Here is a 23,496-nt window from a genome sequence, read left to right as displayed (position 1 = left end):
ACATAAATTAAATGCAGTCTCTTGATTTTAAAAAAATATATATTTTCGTTCCCTTCATAATTGTGCATTATTAACGCAACTCTATTTAATGACCTTACGATAATAACGAGTATAATCATTGAGCATTGAAGTAGTATTTCGAGTTACGAAGGTAGAAGCAAAACGAGACGAGATATTTCTTCTGAGTCGAATGACATTGCGGTTTTTTTTGACGTTTCGCTTGTGTTGGCGCGCAACCTTCTGCACAACGCGCGCGGACTGTCGATGAAAAATGCACGCTGCGTGTAATACAGTGCGTTTCACAAGCGCCTACTCGTACGTGCCTTCCAAATAAAATATGAATTTTTCGCTCGAGTATTTCGCGACGGACTCTTCGGTCGAGTATCACCACGACACGAGTTATTACTCACGAGTTGACGCGGATTAAGATCGCTGCCCGCGAAGAGATACTTATAATGACCTTGGTTCCTTGATGCAATTCTGAACGGTACTTAAAGGAATTCCATTACCGCGACGTCGAAGAGAAGAACCGGTTCCCAGAGCCGCGCGAACCGTTTAAATCCCTTCGAAATAATGTTAGTCGGCTATCGCTACAGTCCTACATATGCTGAATTTCACGTGCGACTGGCTTTCTGTATCCCGAATTACCATGCAGCCATTTATTTCGCCCGTGAAAGGAAACTACGCGTATACACAAACGGAACTCTTTCCTTTCTCCGTGACGACTGTCTCGATAATTTAATACAGTATATAATAATTACAGTAATCAAAAGTAGAAATTAGATACGAAACAAGGTATACGTAATAACACACGGAGTGCAAGATACGAAGGAATACTAAATCAAATGGAATCGTGTATGTATTATTAATTGTGTACAATAGATCTCTTCTTCTCAATCATGAGTCAATCAATTTTATTAAAACTTAATAAATAATTTAATATAACGGAATGTGTACATACATACACAACACATATATGTATATGCACGTAATATAATAAAACATGTATGACATAAACTAAATTTAAAGGCAATTTTATTACAAAAAATCTTTATTGTAATAATAAAAATTCTGTTTTATCCGATATAGAAATGAGGATATTATTGAAGCGATTTGGTTTAAAAATAAAAACGGAAAGAACAAAATTATAGATCAAAATTTTACAAGGTTAATGACAAGGCCAAGTTATGCAGTTCCTGTAGAAAGACTGACTGTGCAATCACGACAGCTCGCGAAAGTTTCGCGCATGTTGCACATAATGTTTTTATTCCGCCGTTGCTGATGCAAGGTCCCTATAAAAACTGTAGGAATCTGTGTCTTGGAACAATCATAAATGCTTCTCACGACGATCTCGAATCTTTTTCCTTTTGTAAATTTATGGAGTTAAAACGTATCCGCAATTTTATAGATTCAAATTTTATAATCGCACGTAAAACAAAAACAGTTAAACTTTAAAATTGTTGAAGTGTATTATCTAAATAATTTAGCTTTATCATTCCTCCAATTTAGATATCACTCCTCTTTGTATATTATATTTAAATTTATTTAATTACTAAATTATCTAAAAACTTTACGTAAACTTAAATTTCTAACAAAAATTTCAAAATCAAGAAATGCCTCTTTTATGTAAAAAAAAAAAATTAATTTTTCGCTACGAAATCTTTCTGATATTCGTAATGTATCATTACTGTATTTCGGTAACTTAAGCGCTTAAGCAATCCTATAAATAGGAGAAAAGAATTTCCCGCCTAAAAATATTCTAGGAACAGGAATAACTTTCACGTGCGCTACAAATTCACCTGTGCTCTTTAGGCCAAACGGACGTGTAATTTGTTGCACGCGCGTTGACGCAAGAACGAAATCGCGATTAAGAGGGGACATTCTGGGACTTAGCAAATGCGTATCGGATGCCTTCGAAATAGACACGGCGCTTATCGAACGGGTCACGCAGACATTTAATTATACCTATGCTATGAGAACATGTGATGCAACACTTGTCGCTTCTTTCCTGGAGGAGAATCCCCGTTACCTGCATACGTATTCAGGCAAGACGTGTGCGGCTTTTTGGCACGCTTTCCTCTAAAATCGTTCTAGAACGAGACACGGAAATCGAATAACGGAATTCGGGATGTCTCGCTTACGTTCAAGTTTACACTTAATTTATGTAATAAATCAGTTAATTCTTAAGGAAATATATTCCTGTTTTTTTTTGGAGGAGAAAAAAATAATTAATGGAAAAGTATTGCATATAAATCGAAATGCGTATAAATTAAATATGAATAAAACAGTATTTGTATACACACACATACACACATAAGTAATAAAAAACTACTAAATTAAGCGTATTCGCATTAAAATATGTCATACTGTTTTGCATTTGTGTCAGCCGCGTTACGCAAAGCAGGCAGGAAACATCCTATTTTGTACGGAATGGAAAACGAGTACAAGAGGATGACTATTAATTGTATCGAGAGTACAATATCGCAATTCGCAATTGTACACTGACTTCCTCGAATCCATTACACAATTACACAATCTATTTGTGGACCTTTTGCACAAATCCTCGTAATAAGATGGCATTCAAAACGTACAATAAGCGAGATTTAGAAAAGAAGTTAATACAAGTTCTTTTATGCAGATACAAATATCGCCTTTAAAATTTCTCCAAAGAATGAGTTCGTTTTTGTTGTGATAAATTTATTATTCAGAAAATAATAAATAAATAATCAAATCTCAGATGAAATTATAAATTATAAATTTAATAATTAATTTATAAATTAATAAATTATAAATTAATTAATAAATTATATAAAAATATATGTATATATATTTATAAAATGTATTTAAATTTAAAATATTATTTATGTACATATAGATTATTTATGAAAGAATTAATGTATTTCTGAAAGAATTTCGATCGCCCGCGTATATAATTATGACAATCGCCCACAATATAGAAGAATCTCAATTGTCTGCCTCCCACGCATTCCATTATCATAACAGGTATGTTAACGTCATGAAAGACTGAAAGCACCCGTCGCATCGTCTACATATTCATAACTTTATACTGAATAGAGAGTAATTACATCTCGCAATCATGTCTTTACCATGACATGACCACTTAAAAATCTGTTATTACTTTTTTGTTTAACTATATATTTAAAAATCATATGAGACTATATATATGTAAAAATATTCTCAAAAGCATTATAAAAAACTTTTTTAAACATATATTTTTCTCAGCAAAATGATCGCATTTACAAATTATTGGATACAAATTCTCTCTCTCTCTCTCTCTCTCTTTTTCTCTTCTGATATATTATATAAACTGTTTTATATTTAAAAAAAAAATATATATATAGAAATAAATTGTTATTAAAAGTGATACCATTGAAGAGAGTTATATATTCTTTCGAAATAAATCAAATCAACATAACAGAATCGTGATGCATGCGATCACGACGGATAGATGCGGAATTTACGTAATCTCATGAAAATTAGCGGAAGTGGAAGTTCGTCGCAGGTGGAGCAGTTAGAATTTTCTGGTCAAAAGAGAAAGAGCGCGTGCGCATCTCTCATTTGATTCCGTATTATCGCGAAAATTAATTAAAAACGCCGTCAAACGCGCCGCTGTCCTCCAGAAAAGCGACTTCCTGCGATTAACAGCTTAATGGCTCGCATCCGAGAGCCACGTATTGTTGCAAAGGATGGCCGCACAGGTGCACTCATACCGATAATCGCCTAAGCAAACAACAGACAGATGTTCCCTATAAGCACCTGTAATGCCTAGAATTATAAGATAGCGTTAACATAGGAGTTTTTGAATTTGCTGCAAACTTCGCGCGAACAGCATCGCAGAAGTTACTAAAACATTCAAGACTCGAGAAACAAAGAAAAAAATAATAAATCAAATAATAAAACTAGAAAAACGTTATCTAAATCTATTTTATAATTTATGATATTATTTCATTTTTTCCAAATGATAAATAACTATTAAATTGTATATGAATGCTTCAAGTGCAAATATAGGAATTATACTTGATTATTCAAGTGTTGCGAAATGTTAATTTATTCGAAAAAACCGAGCCGCAACTTTTCACGAGCTCTCCGCTGGTTTAAATGACTCATTCCCTACCACGTGGCACGATAAGATACGTATAACTACCGCAAATTCGTTCCATTCGAGCAATCCTTTTCCTCCTTGAACAGCAGCTTCGCCTGTTATTGTACTGCGTATCAAGACGGAGATATTCGCATGAAATTGAGAGTTATTATTCAAGTTATTTTCCTTTTCGAAGAGATGCACGTATTATCTCGATGTATTCATAAAATTCCGAGAAATTCATGTTCGTCTATATTTTTCGAGAAAATTATTTACAAAAAAATGATCGACAGCTTACATTTAAATATTTTTAATCTGATCATATATTTTAATTGAATAAAATGCGCGTGTAAAATTGAAAGAGCGAAAATTAGCATCTATCATATCGTGACCCTGAGAACGAGAACTCATAATCGACATGTAAGGATTATAAAACAAATGTACACCAAATTTATGAGAGCGTCGGATAAGATTAAGCACGGATTGATCGTTAAACGAACGAGTTTACGCATTCGAATCTTCGGATTTTCATGACTGGCCGGAGTTAAACGGAATCGTTACGAAAAATACGAGAGAAAGCATCATGCAAGCATTATTGTCGGGACGAGATTGTAACAATCGCGGAACCTACACGATAACGATATCACCAAGAACCGGAGATACCGTACTCTAAAAGATGTTTCTTCTGGCAAACAAAGCAACCCTACGAGGCATTTATTCGAATTTCGTGTCGTTCGTATTTTTATAAATTACACAAAAATTGTTATAAATTTTACAATTCACTTAATTAAGAAAATATATTTTCCAAATTCCAATAAACGATATAATTTAAAAATTTATTTTATAAAAAAATTAATTTGCTAAAAATATATTATATGAAAGTCTAATTTTGCGATTATATCGCTTAATTAAGAAAATATATTTTGTTGTAAATCGCATATTTGGCTTTTAAATTGGATTTTAATAGCGCTATTATATCTATATGCTTGCATATTTAGACGATAGTTTCAATGCAAATGAGTTTTTTTATGAATTAAAATATCTTTGACAAATATTGATGACTATAAAATATGTATAAGTACCTTTACATTAGAGATATTAAATCTCTCCCGGTATTCACGATATCGCGCAGTATTTTAAAAGTTAATTCCAATGTTGCACTTTCTCTATTATCCTCTATGTACATTCTTCTTCACCGTAATTTCACCAATTCCCGTCAATTCGAGATTCGAGACAAAGTCCTCTAATCGATGTTCAAGGGTTCAACGAAGTGGTTAAACTGCGGCTCGACGAGTTGTCTCTGCCTCTATATAAATGAATTATTGTGTCCGGACGCGACGAGAATATATAAGCGGGATATTAATAACGCATACGTCGTCATTTTTTTCTTTCTATCTGCAAACCAAACCGTCGAAATAAGACGCATCGCTGATTTAAAATAAATTTGCAAATGCTGATTTCAGTGATTTTTTTTCTTTTTACTCCGGATTCGGATATGCGCGATGATCTAATCCTGTTTTCATTTCAATTATCCAGAATATTTTGCAAATATAAAAAATAATTCTCAAAAATAAATTTTTTACAAAAATAATAAATATGTATATATCAGATATCTTTAAGAGATTATATTTTTTATTTTTAAATTTATGATCAATTCCTTTCAAAAATAATTAAAGTTTTTTTGTTCATATATTCTTGGAATTTGTCATAAAAAAAATAATAAAAACGAGGTTATTAGCATCATTTTGAAAAATTGGTAGTCGCGTGATCGGAAGCAGGAAATATTAAATGACAATCTTTATTGTCGCGCATAGAGGTCGAGAGTCCATGCGTTAGCACGTGCGAATCGACAAGGCTTCCGCTTATTCAGCATGATTCAATCATATTTCATTCATTCTCGCAGCAGCGATTACATTCGCGAATACTCCCATAGCTTCGAAAAGTCGCATGATACCGGCTCGTAACAATGCTTTAAACACGTGTTTATGCCCAAAGTAATAAAACAAAAAAATATTTCCAAGTGAAGATAATACCGAAAATAAATAATATACATGTATTAGAAGAGAAGAAAGAATCGAATCATAAATATTTAAAAATTAATAATTGATACAAAAATACACATACATGTAAGTGCACATTTTTTTCAATAATAAAATAGAGAACCAAGAGAGATATGTAAAAGTCAAAATTCTCTAATAAAATCAAAAGATGATATTAATATACATATCATAAGTTAATATAAACATAATTATACTAATATATTAATTAGTACTATATAAAAAATGTATCGAGAGACTTATTCGATACATCAAATGACAGTATAAGTCAATTATTACGGTTCGTCTCATATTGCAGAACGTGATCGGGGTTGTTCACATTCTTTACGCGTAATAAACACGCGCTTGCGACACGCGAGAACACACAAATACATATACATGAGATCATCTGACAATTAAAATCGATGTGACAAGTTGCGAACGCGTGTTAGCGTTTCTATGTCAAATGCGATTGTCTATTGAAATTATGTAATATTATAACATAAATTAACTATTATATTTTTCTTTTAATATATACTATTAATATAATAATTAATTGTGCTACTTGAAAATTCAATTATTGAGTAATTCGCGCTATTCAAGTGGCTAATGCTGACCAACAAGCTAGTAATGTGAACAATCGAATGTAATTCAGTGACCTAGAAATAAAAGAATGGATATCGTTGCGTATAAAGATACGTACACACGTCCTTCAATAATTTGTCCTTCTACCATCACATGAGAAATATAATCAATTACTTTGATTAAAGATATATCTATCAAATAATCTAAAAACAACAATACTATTTTATTATCTTTTGAGATGAGAAAAAAAATCGATGGAGGAAAATTGCGTAGAAAACAAATAGGAATAGCACTTTTACATCTTACAGACATCGCATATTTTAAATACGTCAAGTGACCTTTTTCTTTGGCATTTCTGCCTTATACCTTTCGATTCGAGTAAATACAGATGGTCTCGAATATGTAGAAATATAGCTTATAAAGTTTGGAAAGCGTTTATTCGAATTCATGTATATAAGTGCGATGAATGTTTCAATGTACATAACGAAAATGATAACAGAGAAAAAATCATCGATGATGATGGTGATGATAACGACTCGATGTACCGACAGATTATATTATTTACAGAGAGATAATTTTTGTTAAATCAGCTTTAGAGTAAAAAAACACGAGTCACGAGACAAGAAACAATATATTACGGTTTTTTATTTTAATAATTATATAATTCTTATATCGTAAACAGAAATCTTTTTAATATTTATTAATAATAAAAATATTTCAGAGATATTATTGATGCATAGTAATTAATAAAGATATATCAAAGATATTATTAATGCATAGTTGAAAATTATATAATTAAATTATGATATAAGAAAAAATATAGTATTAAAGATAATTCTTTGTAAAACAATAAGATAAAAATCTGATAAATAATAATTCGTAAAAGATATTAAGAGAGAGAGATAGATGTAAATTATCCATCTCTCTCGCAATCTATTCATATAAAGATAATTTTTATTATATCTACAATCTCTTTAGATTCTAACAATAAAAGAGAGATGCGTAACATCTTCGGAATAAATTATAGCTATAATAAATCCCACATTAACCCACATCCTACATACCGTACATAAGTAAATTAAAAGCCATAAATAAAATAATAAATATTGCATTATGTTTAATAATTAATAATAATTTAAAAAATATTTTATAATACTGCATTTCAAAAAAATATTATTGCATTAAAATATTATTTTGTAAAATATTCTATGTATAATAATATCCTGCACAAATTTTCTGCGGCTCTTCAGTAAAAATTATGAATATATAAATAGCATACAAATTACCATAATTCTTTATCTTTTGATCACGGCTGTATCTTTCCACATAACTGATAATAATGAAAGAAACGTGACGATGAGAAATCCACGCGAGATAATAACGCGGCATCGAAAAATAAAAAAAATAGTGATTTCTCGTTCTATTAGTCAGCTGACGACGCGTCATCGCCGAGAAAGGATATGCGATCGTTGGGGAAAATATTCTAAGCGCCTGTTGTTACGCCGTTTGTGCAATATTTTCCTGAAGAAAAACCTGTTTTGATGATTCTATTTTAAATCATTTCCTGTTCTCGCGCAATTCGCGCTACCTGATAATTCATGTAAATACAAGAACTCACGTTCTTATCATCGTAACATCTAATCACGGGTAAACTGCGTGTGAATCACGCTAAAAAGTCAGGATTATACGAGTATAAAAATATATTTATAATTTATGATTAAATCGCAATTCAATTGGTCTTCCGTAAAAAAAACATCGTAAAGCAAAGTTTCAACTTCGCACAAAATAAAATATTTCAGAAGCGTATAAAAAATCCAAGTGAATAATATTGTATACAAGATAAAGTTAGATAAGATAAAAGTTTATGCATCAATATTGTTCATGTATCGCAAATTTAATAAGATAATTTAAAAAATGAATAATCTATCAAATAAACAGATGGGATATTAAAAGTCACACGTGTGTCGGGGTGGATTTAAAAAAAATGATGTTCTATATAATTAACTTTCACATTTGCAAGAAAAAAGGAGCAAATCTCCTTTGTACTGTACTGCATCGAATTTCTATTCCTTACTTTTACTGCAATACATCGATCATCGGAAAGCTAAAAGAGCACAATGATGGCAAGACTATTCCGCAGAAAAATAACTAATTATGATACGATGACGCATGTACATTCAACAACGCGCACCTGCTTGTACTTTACGCAAGTTCGAATATGCCATAAAAGCTGAATATTGCCTATTACAACGTAAAAAATAAAACACGACAACCGCATTCAATAGGCAGTTATCAGCTCGATATACCCCCTATGTATGTCCAACAAATACATATGTAAAATGAATTGGTGAGATCATTTTTTTAACAGTCTACAATAAGATTATAAAATATTGCTAAATGCGTAGTATCTATTGTAAAAAATATGTTTTCGTGGTGTAACTCTATTATTAAAATAAAACGTTCAAAACATCAATATTATGCAGGTACTTCTTATACATATATGATACATTAATCATTATATTTTATAACCATCCACACGTAAGTGTGGCCTTCCAAGTCAGGTCGTCAATATGTATTCAACATTCGATTGTGTATTGCAGTGCCTGCACGCCTTGTGAGCGTGTGTCAGACACTTTCTAGGCATGAACGGACGCGACGTAAACACACGTGAGAGCGGACGCCAACGACGACGAATCCAACAGGTGGACCCACTCGGATAAATTCCACGCGAATGCCACGGATTCTTTCGATACAGGCGCGTCGTCTCTCGAGACTTTCGAAGCCGAAGAAGACGCGATTAACGCAATTTACGTTTGCCTTAACGTACATTAATCGCTGTCGAGAGATTTATCTGAATATGTATTTTTCACACATATTTTTCATATGTAAAAATATACAGCTGAAAAAATGTAGATAACAATCTCATAGAAAAAAATTATTCTGATTTATATTAAATATTTTAAAATAAAAATAAAAAGAGAGGAAAAATATGCAATATTTATTTTTATATATTACTGTAAATTTTAGTAAATTGAAAAGTTTTTTCTTAATAGATTGATTTGTAAAGGTGAGATAATTATATATTCGATATCTCTCTTTTGTAATTATGATGTTACTTCTTCATATTTATATTTTCATTTCGAGAATTTCAATATACGCGTATATTTATATTTATTACAAAATAATGATCAGTGATTTCAAAACAAGTTGTTTAATGACGCCCATTACTCTCGTGTGTACGATTCAAATTTCATAATTTATTGTACATACCATACATCGTATACAAATTGCGTATTTATTTCGTATAATTAAATAACTATTCTTTATTCACAATAATCATTCTACATAAAAAGTATCTTAACTTTAGAAATATCAGTCTTCTCCAGTTGTATATATACACATCAACGAACTTGCATATTCATAAATTCCGTAATTCACAAAAAATCAAAATGAAAAAATAAGAATAAAATACATATTCCATAAGTATTTAAATCATGAAAATTATTAAAAATTTAAATCGTGAAAAATAGCGATATATTTACGTAATAAAAATCACGAGTTATCGTCACTTCTAGAGTTAAGATACGAAGAGCAAAAGAGAGAGAAAAAGCAGAAGCAATCTTACTTCGTCGACGGAGCAGTTACTGCCATCGGAGCGATCCTCCACGCTGTTGGGATTCCTCTCCGGCGTCTTGATCACCTTGATGTTGGGCATGGCGCCCTTGATGATGATGTTGTTCTCCCTGAAGTAATCGTCGGCCTCCTGGTCGACCACCAGCAGTTTCGTCTCGTTTGCGAACGCCTTGATGCGCTCGACCACCTGATTGTGGGTCTCGTTCGCGATGTCGATCTCGTTCACCTCGATTATCCGGTCGCCCTGACGTAGACCGGCCGCCTGACTCGGCGAGCCGTCGTCCACCTTGCCGATAAACTGACCGTTCTTGCCCTTCTGCGCGTGCAGATTGAAACCGTAGCCGGGGAAGTCGTCCCACTTGACGATGTGGCAGAGCCGGGCACACGGCGATTTACTGTCCTTCAGAGAGGACATCACGTCGGATCTCGAGCCTCGACCAGAGAGAGGAGGCGAGAGTCGAGAGAAAGAGAGAGAGAGGAAACAAGGGAATAAAATAGGAAAAAAAAAAGAAAACAATGCCGGAGTACGCGGCGCGGAATCTCGGATCGAACACACACCGCACCGCGCCGAGGTACGCGCGAAACGCGAGTCACGCGCGAGCCGAACCGAGGAGAGACGAGGAACGAACACCACGACGAGACGGACGCGCGCGCACGTATGACGCGACGAGCGCTGCGTGCCGCGCCGCGCCGCGGTCGCCGCGAGCGGGCGCGAGCGGAGCCGAAGAGGCCCGAACTCCGTCGGGCCCGCCGGCCGCCCGACGACCGCCGAGTCCGCCCGATGTTTCCCGACTCGTCCGCCCGCCTTCGCTGGAATTGGCGCGCAAAATATTATCACGGAATATTCGACTAGATGAGCGAATTTTTTCGCCGAATGCGACGAAATTATCGAGGTTTCTCCGCAACTCGCTGTTGTTCTCACTGGACAATTTCAATTGAAGATGATGAGTATTTTCAGCTTTGTCGGTTGATGCTTTCTTGATTGTCGATTTGCATCTTGCGAGTTACACAAAGATCACTTTATACATACACTGATTTGCGTGTGCATTATAATCGCGATTGTTACGAGACGAAGGCTAGACCCGTTCAACGCGGTCTTGAACACGATACCGAAAGAATGCACGCAAAAAACACTCACGCGAGAACGACTTACCGAACCGGAAAAGTGACTACTGTAACATGAAAGTGAAGTAGGCTACTGTAAACTATCAACATAGCGACACCTAGTGGCAGATGCGCGAAGCTTTGTGTGCTTCGTGATTGATTATATATTATTGATTGGTAAGTAGATTACATTGAATGATATAAATCGATAGGAAGAAGATTAAAATAATTATTGAAATAAAATAATACACAATTTATGAAATTCGAATAAAATGCATTATACTTCGTGGTCCTTATTTTTTACAACTTTGTATTAGATGTGATATAACTTTAAATATTTTATATTTTTCTATTTATATAAATAGAAAATAAATGTTATTTGATCCAAAATGTAATTAAATAACTCGCATTATATATATCTATAAATAATGAAATAAATAATTCGACTCACATTTTGATTATATTTCTCCTCCGATGTCGATGTACTTTGGATTCCTCGCCGGCACTATTTTTTCTATAAAAAACCAACCTCGGGAATTATTCTGAAAAGCTTCGAAACACTTGCACTCGCGTTACTTTTTTTTTTGTTTCGAGAAAACGCGAGAAGAAAATATAGCGGCGCGATTGACCTTGCAGTCGACCAGCGAATTGTGCGAAAATTACGAGATAATTCATCGCGTAACAATACTTGGACACGATGACCCGAAAATACAACCGGAAACACGCATTCGTCCGCTTAGAATACAATCGACAACGGTGAAAAACCGCAGAAATTCGCGTCAAAAGCACGACCGGTAATTCTCGCGATCCGTCTCCCGAAACTTTCGGCGGTTCTTGAGTTGTTGCAGAATTGAATCGACCAATTAGAGATCGAGGATTTCTTCGTCCTGATTGGTCGACCATGACTTGATCGACTAATCAGCAGACCGCGAATCTCGTCGTCCTGATTGGTCGACCGAAATTTGTCCACCAATCGGAGACCGAGGATCTCCGTCCTGATTGGTCAAGCAGCGCTTCGCTCTAATCGAATACATTTCCGAACGCAATCTAGATTGCTGCTGCCCTCTGGGTCACTTTCGTATTGTTGCTCACAATCAACGGTCGTGTTTGTTGTCGGTCCGCGAAAATACGAGAGTGTAAGTATTAATTAGTATCTTTACGCCGTTAATTATTGTATAAATCTGATCGCGTCGCGTGTCCCGATATCGTGCTCGCGATCGTACGAGCGAGATTGATCTCGTCGACCGCGAATCGCGTTCTCTCGCCTTCTCTCACATTCTTTCGAAAAGTCGCGTGACGTCACGGCTCTCACCCGGCTCGAGCCCCCTAAAGTTGGCCGAGTTCACGCGAGTCTACTAGACGCAGCGAATTACCGGGTGCGCTTTCCACGCGAAAATCGCCGGATTTTTCGGTGTTGTCGCTCGTAATGTGAACGAGAGATTGCGCGTTTCCGGTCTTACTTCCGCATCATCGTGTCGAAATATCGGTACGCGATGAATGAACTCGTAATTCTCGCAAAATTCGCTGCTTGGCTGCAAGTATAGTCGCGCCGCCATGTTGCTATTATATCTTGTTTATTATCGTCCGTTGCTCGTCTCTACCAATGTCTCGCAAAAAGTCAGAGTCTAGTCGGAAATATTAGTTAAGAACGAAAAGTACGTATTAGATTCACCGTGTATTATCGACGATCGCGAGTGTATACAGTGCTCGGAAAATGCTCTTTGTTTTATCTAGCCGGCCGGATTCTCGGAATCGCGTCGAGCGCAAGCGTCCGGGTGTTCTCGGAATTGCCGATTCGAGATCTTTATCTATCCAAAGTTTCGACGATCTTCGACGTTGAAATACGATACGCGCTCGACGCGGAATAATCAGTGAAATAATCTGCGCGATTTCTTCGTCGTCAAATACTCTCTGTGAAATATAAAATAGTGAAGTGTGAAGTGTGGTGAACGCGAAAACGGATCGGTTTTATTCGCGCGCGAATATGCTCTCGCGATTCTCGCGTTTTACCGAAACGAAAATGTGATAATTAAAACCCGGGCGTCGCCGCGAACGAAAAAAATGAAACGCGAGTGCAAGCGTTTTGAAGCTTTCACTAGGATAATTCCTGAGGTTGGCTTCCTACAGGAAAAATGGAGCCGGCGAGAAGTCCAGAATACGTCGAGACCGGAGAAGAAAAATAATCGAAATGTGAGTCGAATTATTTGTTTGATTATTTATCGATGTATAGCGATAGAAAAGTATACGCCTAAGTATTGACCGGATTTCGTGTCTCAGTATAGCACGTTTACAATTTACAATATTGTGTAGTTTTGGGTGTAAAATGCGAATCCACACTGAAAATAGAATTATTAAATTAATAAATATTTATCTGTTTTTGAAAAAAATTTTTTTATATTTCAAGTAAATATTTTTCATATCAAATTAATATTATTAGTTTTAAATTAATGATTTATAAAAGGCAGTTTTCAAATAAATATTCGAATTCAATAAATTTTTGTTTAATATATAAATTAAAATTCGTCCTCTTTACGGGAGTGGGGAATACGGAATTTATTATAACTTTTTTCTTTTTGAGAGCAACTATTTTAATTTCCAAATTTCTAGTTTTACGTATAAAAATACAAAATATTGTAAAGTCTCGGCAAATTCAAAGAGGACAAAGTTCTCTTTTAGTATCAAGAGATCACCGAAAAAATTGTATTCTTATCTTAAGTATATGCCTCTTATCTTTATATCTTCCTTTAAATAGATGCCAAAAGGATCCTCTTAAGAGGAAAATTTTCTAAAGAAATATTCTTATTAAATATTCCTAACATGCAAGAATATATATATTTAATGGGATATTTTTTTTATCAGTGTATTAGAAATTAAAGAATATATTCTTAATTAAAGAGAATATTCCCAAAAGCATCATATCAAAAGGAAATCCTTATCCTTATTCATTAAGAATATATCTATTAAAAGGACTTATATTATAAAATATGCATTTTAAGAAAAGAATTTTTTCAGTGATGTAATGTTGGCATTAAATTTAAAAAACTTAGAAATAAATAAACAAAAATTATAAGCAAAATTATAAAAAAAGAGAAATTATAAAAAATTAGTTATGATTTCCCTTCCGCTTATATGAAACTTCCATCGAAATTAAATATAAAAGACATACAACAATATCATTATCTAATAAGCGTTCCTTAATGCGAGTTTTGCGATTAATTCCTACGTGTCTCCGCTGAATATGCTAATTACCTTTTTTACGGAATACAAGAAGGCAATTGATGTTGATCTGAGCGTTGACAAGAGCGTGATGCAACCGCGCTGGCGTAACAATAATGACGATTTGAGGAAACATGAATGCATGTATCACGATAAAAGGCGACATCCCGATTGTCGATTATAAAATCCGCATAAACCCACGATAAAACGACGCGATCTCGCTAATAAAAGTATAGGCGCGCGAAAAAGTTCTTTAGAGCGCGAACTCGGTAATTAGGCGGCAAAGTTAATGATGTGATTGTATAAACCGGTATAAACCTATATCTTCGGATTATCATATCATTAAGGACGACACAACATTTTGACATACATATTTCATAGTTGACGAAAGAAAAAGACAAGATTGAATTTTATTACACATACGTTTTATAATTTATATTTTATATTAAAATAGTGAATCCGTATTTGTATAAATTCTTCAGATTTTTATTATGATATATATGGCATATAATTGAATTGAAACTAAATATATTTCTTTAAATGCAAATTAAAAATTGAAGAAATCAAAAATATACGTACCTACACTAAAAACAAATTTATTGAATTTGAATAAATATTTATTTCAATATTGCCTAATAAATTATTTATTTGAAATTATTAATATTGATTGATTATTGATGTGAAAAATATTTATTAATTTAATAATTTTTCTTTCAGTGTATAATATATATACAGGGTGTCCCATAGGAAATTGCTGGAACTAATTAGCTGTCATTTTTTAATGTATGCAGTTATTGAGAAAACAAAAATTGTGTTGGACAGAGGAAAGTCTGCAGTTTTTAATGAATATAAATAAAATATTTGTATAATAGTTTATTTTATTGATATAAAAAGTAATGAAAAAAGTGCTAATAATTACATGAAATCACATAAATTAATGATATTGTTGTCAACAGTGCCAGATTTAATAGCAGCTATTAAAAGAATCATCAATAACATTAAAAATGACATATGTTAGAAAAAGTTTTTACGAGTTTTCGTAAAAGAACAGAATTTTGTACCAATTCAAATGGTGCGCACTTCGAAAAGATTTGTCATTAGTTTACATACGTGATTATTAGCACTTTTTTCATTACTTTTTTTCAATAAAAATAAACTGATACAAACATTTTATTTATATATCCATTAAAAATTCCATGCAGACTTTCCTCTTTTTAACACAATTTTTGTTTTCTCAATAACTGCATGCATTAAAAGATGACAGCTGATCAGTTTCAGCAATTTTCTATGGGACACCCTGTATAATAGAATTGTAATTATTTTTATTTTAATGAATACATCTTAATTCGAAGTAGCTATTTACTGAGAAAAATTGACGTGTTGATGTCAATCGAATAAGCCGACCATATATGTTGAAGTCCCTATTAAATGATTACGAAATGGCAAGCACAATGATGCACGGCAATTATGGTATACGGCAGCTATCACCTCGCCACTTCCGTTCTTCGGCAATCCTTGTGGGCAATTGTACTGTTGTAATAAAACGTAATAAAACCGCTTAACACAATTTAAGTAACCTTAATCATTTCTTCGGATAGTTTCTCTCCGCAAACGCAACAGGCACAAAAGCCTAAATGACATTTCGCAGATTAGTCTAACTGCATTTTCATAGACGCTATAATAGGTCGCAAAAAAATAATCAATCACACGTTACCATCGCGAATCTCAGAATTAATTCGATATAATGTAATTAAATTCTAAAGTATAATATTTCAGGAATTTACTATTTTTATCACAATTAAAAAAAATTAAATTAAATATTAAATTTAATATTATCATTTCAATAATGATTTACTTAAAATCAACAGTTTATTTTTGTCTATCTCGACACCTGAGTTATAATGATCGATCTTGCTAGACAACGTCTTGGTGCATTAAATAGCAAACTTTATGCGTGCATTCATATCTTAACGATGACGAATCATAATGGGCGGCTGCGTGTTATGCTTATTCGCGTTTAAGACTCGCCAATCGCATATATGCATACGATATCTTCTCTTTCAAGTATAAAGAATACTTTGTGAGAACTTTAATCTCGCGAGTTTTATCGAAACTTATAATGTTGCTGCTATTTTTAAATATAATTTTTTAATGAAGTTCAATAAAAAATAATTCGTTGAGATATTTTGTGCCCACTAAAATATAATTGCTATATACAAACTTGTATTTTTATTAAAAATGATTTTGAATATTTATTATTTAGACTTCAAATATTAAGAAAGTTTTTTCATTAAAAATCGATTAACTGCGTATTATTCTTGTCATCGCGCTTTTCAACAAAGTTAATCACTTTACGACAAGAATTCCAGATATACGTATACATAAAGTTTTTCTCACTCATTGTATACCGTCTTATCTCCATGTGGAGATCTCAGGCTGAAAATGGTTAATTAACATTTCATTCAGGATATGATTAATTAAATATACGAGAATCAAACGGGAAATCTCCTTTAAATAGGAAGGCCACAGCTATGAAATTAAAACTCATATATGTATGTACGTTTTTTTAATGTTGCAGTCATTGTTGCCAGAGCATGGCCCTATGTAAAATCTAGCAAATTACTATAAAAATTGAAGTCTTTTAAAAAGCTAATTTTAAGTCTCCCTCACGTTTGACTTAACAATCCACACCTGGCATGCAAATCATCCGTATTCATGTTCGAAAATACCATATATGATTGTCGCCATGCTTAATAAATATAGAATGTAAACATGAACGTCTCTCTTTCTCGTCTCAAAATTATTTCATCAGTTTCTCTCTCTATTATTTTTTTACACAAAGATGTCCTTCATAGAAATCGAAGAGGAGAGGGGCACAATGTTAGCTCCCCTCTACTTTAGAAGAGTGACTGAATTCCAAAGGCTCCCTTTCTCGTTCTAATTTCGGCACAGCGCCCGACGCGTAGCTGCGCAGCGCACGTCCCTGAGTCCTCGCGCATGCGCGCGCTCGCTTGCCGACGTTGGCGAGTGGCGAGTTCGGTTTGCCTCGCGGAGTCGGGCGGCCGCGAGCGAACGAAGCGGATGTTGACGCCGCGTGTTTATTATTGTGATGCGTGAACGTTAGTTTGTGACGCGTCGCGCGTCGTCGTCGCACGACAAGAAACAACGGCATATACAGTGCTGCGCGATTCTTCACCTGACGAACGGATACGCGGAATTTCGTGACCCCGAGGCAGTTTTTCGAGATGTGGAGTCCGACGCACGTCCAAGTGACAGGTAGGCACGAGCAATATCGCGCGAGCGGCGTGAAACGACGCCCCCTTTTTTCGACAGTTACGCTCGAACGCACGCGGATGCATCGCGGTATATTTACCGTAATAAACACGAGCAAGAGTATGCATGTATATATGGATGTGCGTGAGGTGAGGTTACGTGTCCTCGCTCGGGAAACTAGGCGAAACCTCTCTCGTGTCTCGTCGCGCAGGAATGTACCCGCTATTGTACGAGCCCCGCGAATGCTATTTCCTATTCGTCATGCATTCATCATCGCGGATATAGCACGTTGGATGTTTATCAAGCATGCTTGTCATAAATTGAATTTCATAGAAACTAAACAGATAAAATTATTACATGCGATTTTGTTTAAAGAAAAACACACGTGTTTTCTAAATCTCTTTTATAAAAGGATGGGAATTAAATATTGGAGAGACTATTTCAGCCTTGCGGCCTTCTTAAGATTATAATCTTATCAATGACAATGTTAGATGGATTTCAAGGTTTCGCGTGTCTGAATGTATATCAGATATCATATGAGGAAATACGAGATAATTTTATTTTGTAAACTGCACACAAAAAGAATTATGAAAATTTTTAAAGAAATACCTTCGAAATCTTTATGATAGATACAAATAATAAATTATTAGAATTTTTAATCTTTTGTGTTCCTTGTAAAAAATATTATAAATCTTATTAAAATGACAATTCTTTATGAAATGTAATTGATAAATGCTTCTTTATGAAATATCTTATCAATATATTGATATTAACGATTGATTTTAAATTTGTATGGCAATGCTAAGATGTGTCATGAGAAAGTGTTTCGAGATATTGACTTATTGTCCTCGTTATCTGAAAAAGACATAGAGTGAAGCAGTGTAGCAGCACCCAAATAAACGATACAGCTCTGACAATGAGGTGTGTTATTGTGTCATCGTATGGCAACGTGTATTTAAGTCGAGAAACTGACTAAGAATATTATATGGTTACACGAGAACGTCGGATTTGTAGCGATTGACTATCGAGTAAAAAATTTATTGACTTTTTATCAAGATAACCAATCAAAACATCATGCGACAAATATTTTGCGTATGAGCAATATCAGCCTGAGACTGCATTGTTTAAGAGTAATATGCCTTTTTCACAATGTGCGTATAGATGAAGACCTCAATTTCATTTTGTCACGCGACATAGTAATTTCTAAATTTCATAACGTATAATTTCTAAATCTTATATTTTTGCAGTTATAATTTTCTATAATTGCAAATTAACGTTATGCATGAGAAAAAATATATTTCTCAATGTATTTTTGATAAATTAATAGGATATACCATATATATTTATTATTTAATTAAATTAAATTAAATTTTTGATTAAATTAAATTACATATAAATAACTACATTAATTTAAAGTCCTTTATATTACAAATATAAAATAATGAGATAAAGTTAATTAAATATTTAACACTTATTATTTTTAAATATTTTAAAAATTTTTGAGTACATTTTTGCACTATTGATAATATAATTAATTGAATAATTTTATATTATTTTTATTTGCCTCTTTTGTTTTGATTTTTATCTCTCAATCACACTTTCTTCATTTATTGAGATTCGTAAAAAAATTTACGCACCTTCGTCTTTAATTTTTTTATATAGATTGTAACGATTTCTAGTAATGATTTCAATTAACTTCGACAAGTAATTAAATGCGATGCAATTATGTAAATTCATTAGTTTGCTATGGATATAGCTCACAGAAATATATTAATTTCACCTGTTAATATTTCTAGAGTAAATATTTCATTATTTTATTTAAAAGAGTTCATATTATATATCTATGTATATTCCAAATCTATACAATAAAAATTATTAATAGATATATCAAATATACTCTTGTTGACTATGATATATCCAGGATTGGGTAATAACTAGTTAATTAGTTAAAAGTTAATAACTTTTAACTTAGTTAACTTAGTTAATTTAAAATGTATTAATTTTTAACTTTAACTATAGTTATTTTTGACCTATTTATTAATTTTTTCCTGAGTTAAATTTTTTTATCTCTGAATACTAGTATTGCTTTTTTATAATCCGTACTTATTATAAACGTATTATTTTTAAATTAAAGTATTATTAATTTTTATGTTTATTTGTCATCAATTGTAATTACCAAAAATATATTTGTATATAAAAATCAAAATTTCTTTGTTATTTGTTATTATAAATTTTAAAAGAATTAACAAACAAAATTATCTTATTATTCTAATTTAATATAAATCGTGTTTTTAAAAATTAACTTTTGATTTAACTTTAGTTAATTTAATCTCAACTTGAACTGAGTGAGTTAATTTTTTATTCATACAACTTTTAACTGAACTAAATTAATTTCATAAGCAACTATATAACTTTAACTTAATTTAGTTTTAAAAAATCATTAACTTACCCAACACCGGATATATCTAATTGGTGCATCGGTCTGTTATTCATATACTTATCGATTATATATGTATACCTATATATAACGTTGCAGTAAACACGTTTTATTATTTCTGTCGAAATTCTATCTTTGAAGAAATTTTCTTTTCTTATCTTTTAGGCTTATTCAAATCTCTGAACGACTCATTTACATCTTTTTTTCTAACTTTCAATGTGCATTTTAAAGAGTCTTTAATTAGATTCCGGCATTCACACTGCGAAACTGATCGCAAGATAAGTCTTGTTACTGCTGGCTTAATTCGCGAAAGCGCGTGCTCGCGTTAGACAACTTGTCCTCTTAATTAACTTGCAGGAGACTTTTACCTTCGGGCGTTAACGGGTTCATCAAATCGAGAGTATCGCGGTCGAATCGCCTTTGATGTGTGTATCATGTGTACCTGATGCGAAGCCAGATGTTTGACATCTCTGTATGCTCGAGAATTTGATCGAAGCTGATACGAGAATCCGATTTGCCAGATCTTTTTATTAAAAATATTTTTTTTTTCTTTACGAAATTTAAGACGAAAGACGAAATAATGATATTTGTGCCCAACAAACTATATACACATAAAATATTTATGAGTTCTTTTTTCGTAATGCTTGAAGAATCATCGAGTGACAAGTTATCAATCTTTTTCGTATACCTCGATGCAAAATAGGCGACACGTGAAAGCATGTTTAGCGGTTTAGTGATGTTCCCCTTTCTGCCTCTAAAGTAAATCTTTAAGACTCACAATATTCAAATAAGAAAGAAACGATCTTCTAAGCTTATATACGTTCTCAATTCTATTTTGCATTAATATTATTTGTACTTAATTTTAAATTATTTTAGATTTAGAATATTTTTGTAAAAATAAAATTAACGATACACTGAAAAAAATCCATGATACTTTTACATGGAAATTACTTGTTCAAAATTGGAAAAATTACTTATCACTAATTTATTATCTTTCCATATTTTTTAAAGTGAAAATACATATTAATGTAAAAATATATGTAAAATATAGGTAAAATTATTTAATTATTTTTATGCAAAAATCACATGTAATTTTAAATTTACAATTAGTATATTTTTACTTTATTAAAATTTATTTTCCAAGCATTGATTTATTTTATTTATAACATTATTTTATAGCAATTATACATTACTAGCATTTGTTATGTATAATACCTTATTTAAATATTTTTTCAGTATGTAAAATATGAAGTAAAATATAAAATTAATTATCCGAATAAAATTCACAATCAAAAGTAAGATAGATCGATCGAACGTCATTTGATTGTTATGTTTACGGCTACGTTATTGAGATGCACAGAGCGAAAAATCATATTCCCATCAGAGTAAACGGTATTTGGCTGCGGCTTTGCATTGCGGTAAGGTACTCTTCGAATCCATCGACTCGACTCTGAGTGAGACCACAGAGGAGAATGCGCAACGAGAAAATCGGTTCCGCTGAGTCTCCTCGGTGTGCGAGAAATCGGGGAATACATATATGTATGTACCTCATCGTATCTCACACATTCATTACGGTTCATCGCCGTTGCACGTGTGAGAACGAGAAAATGCCTCCTACAGTTATTCGGTAACGCTTTACGTTAGAACTAACGGATTATAATTAGGAGAGACTGCGGGTTCTCTATCTTTTCGCTTCCTTCTTATTTAACGTAAAAAAAACTGTGTATTCTGTGATCGGTTTATGAATATAATTTGAATATCTGCAAAAAAAATTTGATTTTCTGAATCTGGAAATGAGAATGTGTCTTTTAAATCTATCAAGAAGATTTTTCATACTTTAAAACGAGCAATAAATTTGGTTCCCTTATATATTTCGCTTGTTTATTATCTTATAGATTATTTTAATATCAAAAATATGCGAGCAATTAATTTTTTTAATTACTTTGATTTTGCGGGAGTGGATAATGCGACACGATGACACTTAGTGTATAGTAATATTTATTTTTCCAAAATATTTTTATGTTAGAGCAGTAGGTAGTAAATTCTAGCAAATGGATTTTTTTTTTATAAAACTAGCTTAATATCAAATTAGACCCTTTTCCTTCTTCCTTTTGAACTTATATTTCTACTAAATGGTTGAAGTAATAAATTCCGGACATCTAAAAATTATAATGTATAGTTAATTAACTACTTAATTAACAGATGCGATTTTATTTGACGATAGTAGAAGGGGGCTAGCTTAATGTGGATTATTAAATGACATACGTGAAATTTCTCTCTTAATTACTATATAATTAATATTAAAGCTTTAAGTCATGATGCACCGCTTGTATACATCTCAATTAACTTTCAAATAATTTACAATTTACAAAAATCTCTCATTTGATTATTTTTAACAATATTATTTATCATTAATTTTATTAAACGATAATGAGAAATATAAAATACAAACTTTGTGTGAACACATACATAAATATATATGAATTATTTTATTGTAGATATATATCTAAATATAATTGATACTTTCTCTTCCCTCTCTTTTCACTCTACATTTAATATTATAATAATGTAATGCTAAAAAGATTAAACAACATAAAATTATGAAGATTGATTTTTTGGAATCACGAAATCAGTGTAATTAATACATATGCGATTATGCGCGAAAGCTATGACGTGAGATTTTCTCGCAAACACGCGGATCGAGGAAAGTCGATTAAAGAAAAAAAGTGGACGTTAAAAAGAAATCTCTATTTTCACGGTGACTTATAGCTGCTTTTTACGCCATTAATACTTAAATTATAGCGCACGCAAAGGTGAATGGTTATTGAATCTGCATTTTCTTGTGTATACCCGCTTATTTAGTTTCTTACGAACTGAGAGTATATTAATAAAGCTTGTAAACTGAAGGATTGATTGCGACAAAATAATTGTCCGGTCGGCGGGTTTATTTCGCAAAAGTGTACGTCGGAATGTAAACATTAGATAATACGAATCGTAATAATGTGTAAACAAAATATCATCTTACAAATACTTGTGTTGACTTTATTCCTTTTCATTTGTTTACAGTTCAGAGGGCCAAGGACTTACTAACCAAAGGGAAGCACAGTGAG

General features: G+C 32.7%; 1 protein-coding gene and 1 long non-coding RNA gene across 2 annotated transcripts in view; one reads left to right on the top strand and one right to left on the bottom strand.

The window, feature by feature from the left end:
- LOC114932377 (Na(+)/H(+) exchange regulatory cofactor NHE-RF3) overlaps positions 1-11,029 on the bottom strand; it is a 17,711-nt gene extending 6,682 nt beyond the window's left edge. The window contains exon 1 of the mRNA XM_029304541.2: positions 10,349-11,029. Within this exon, the coding sequence (XP_029160374.1) occupies positions 10,349-10,771 (423 nt within the window). The 5' untranslated portion in view covers positions 10,772-11,029. The remainder of the gene's footprint in view (positions 1-10,348) is intronic.
- Positions 10,873-23,496, top strand: LOC146723310 (uncharacterized). Its single transcript, XR_014924653.1, has 4 exons — positions 10,873-10,928; positions 12,512-12,596; positions 13,588-13,650; positions 23,453-23,496. It is a non-coding gene; the product is annotated as an uncharacterized LOC146723310 (long non-coding RNA).

This window comes from Nylanderia fulva, unplaced genomic scaffold (genome assembly GCF_048542155.1).
Source record: "Nylanderia fulva isolate GAGA-0341 unplaced genomic scaffold, ASM4854215v1 Scaffold21, whole genome shotgun sequence".
Classification (NCBI taxonomy): Eukaryota; Metazoa; Arthropoda; class Insecta; order Hymenoptera; family Formicidae; genus Nylanderia; species Nylanderia fulva.
Note: the sequence above shows the minus strand (reverse complement) of the source record. Positions and strands in the feature narration are given on the sequence as shown.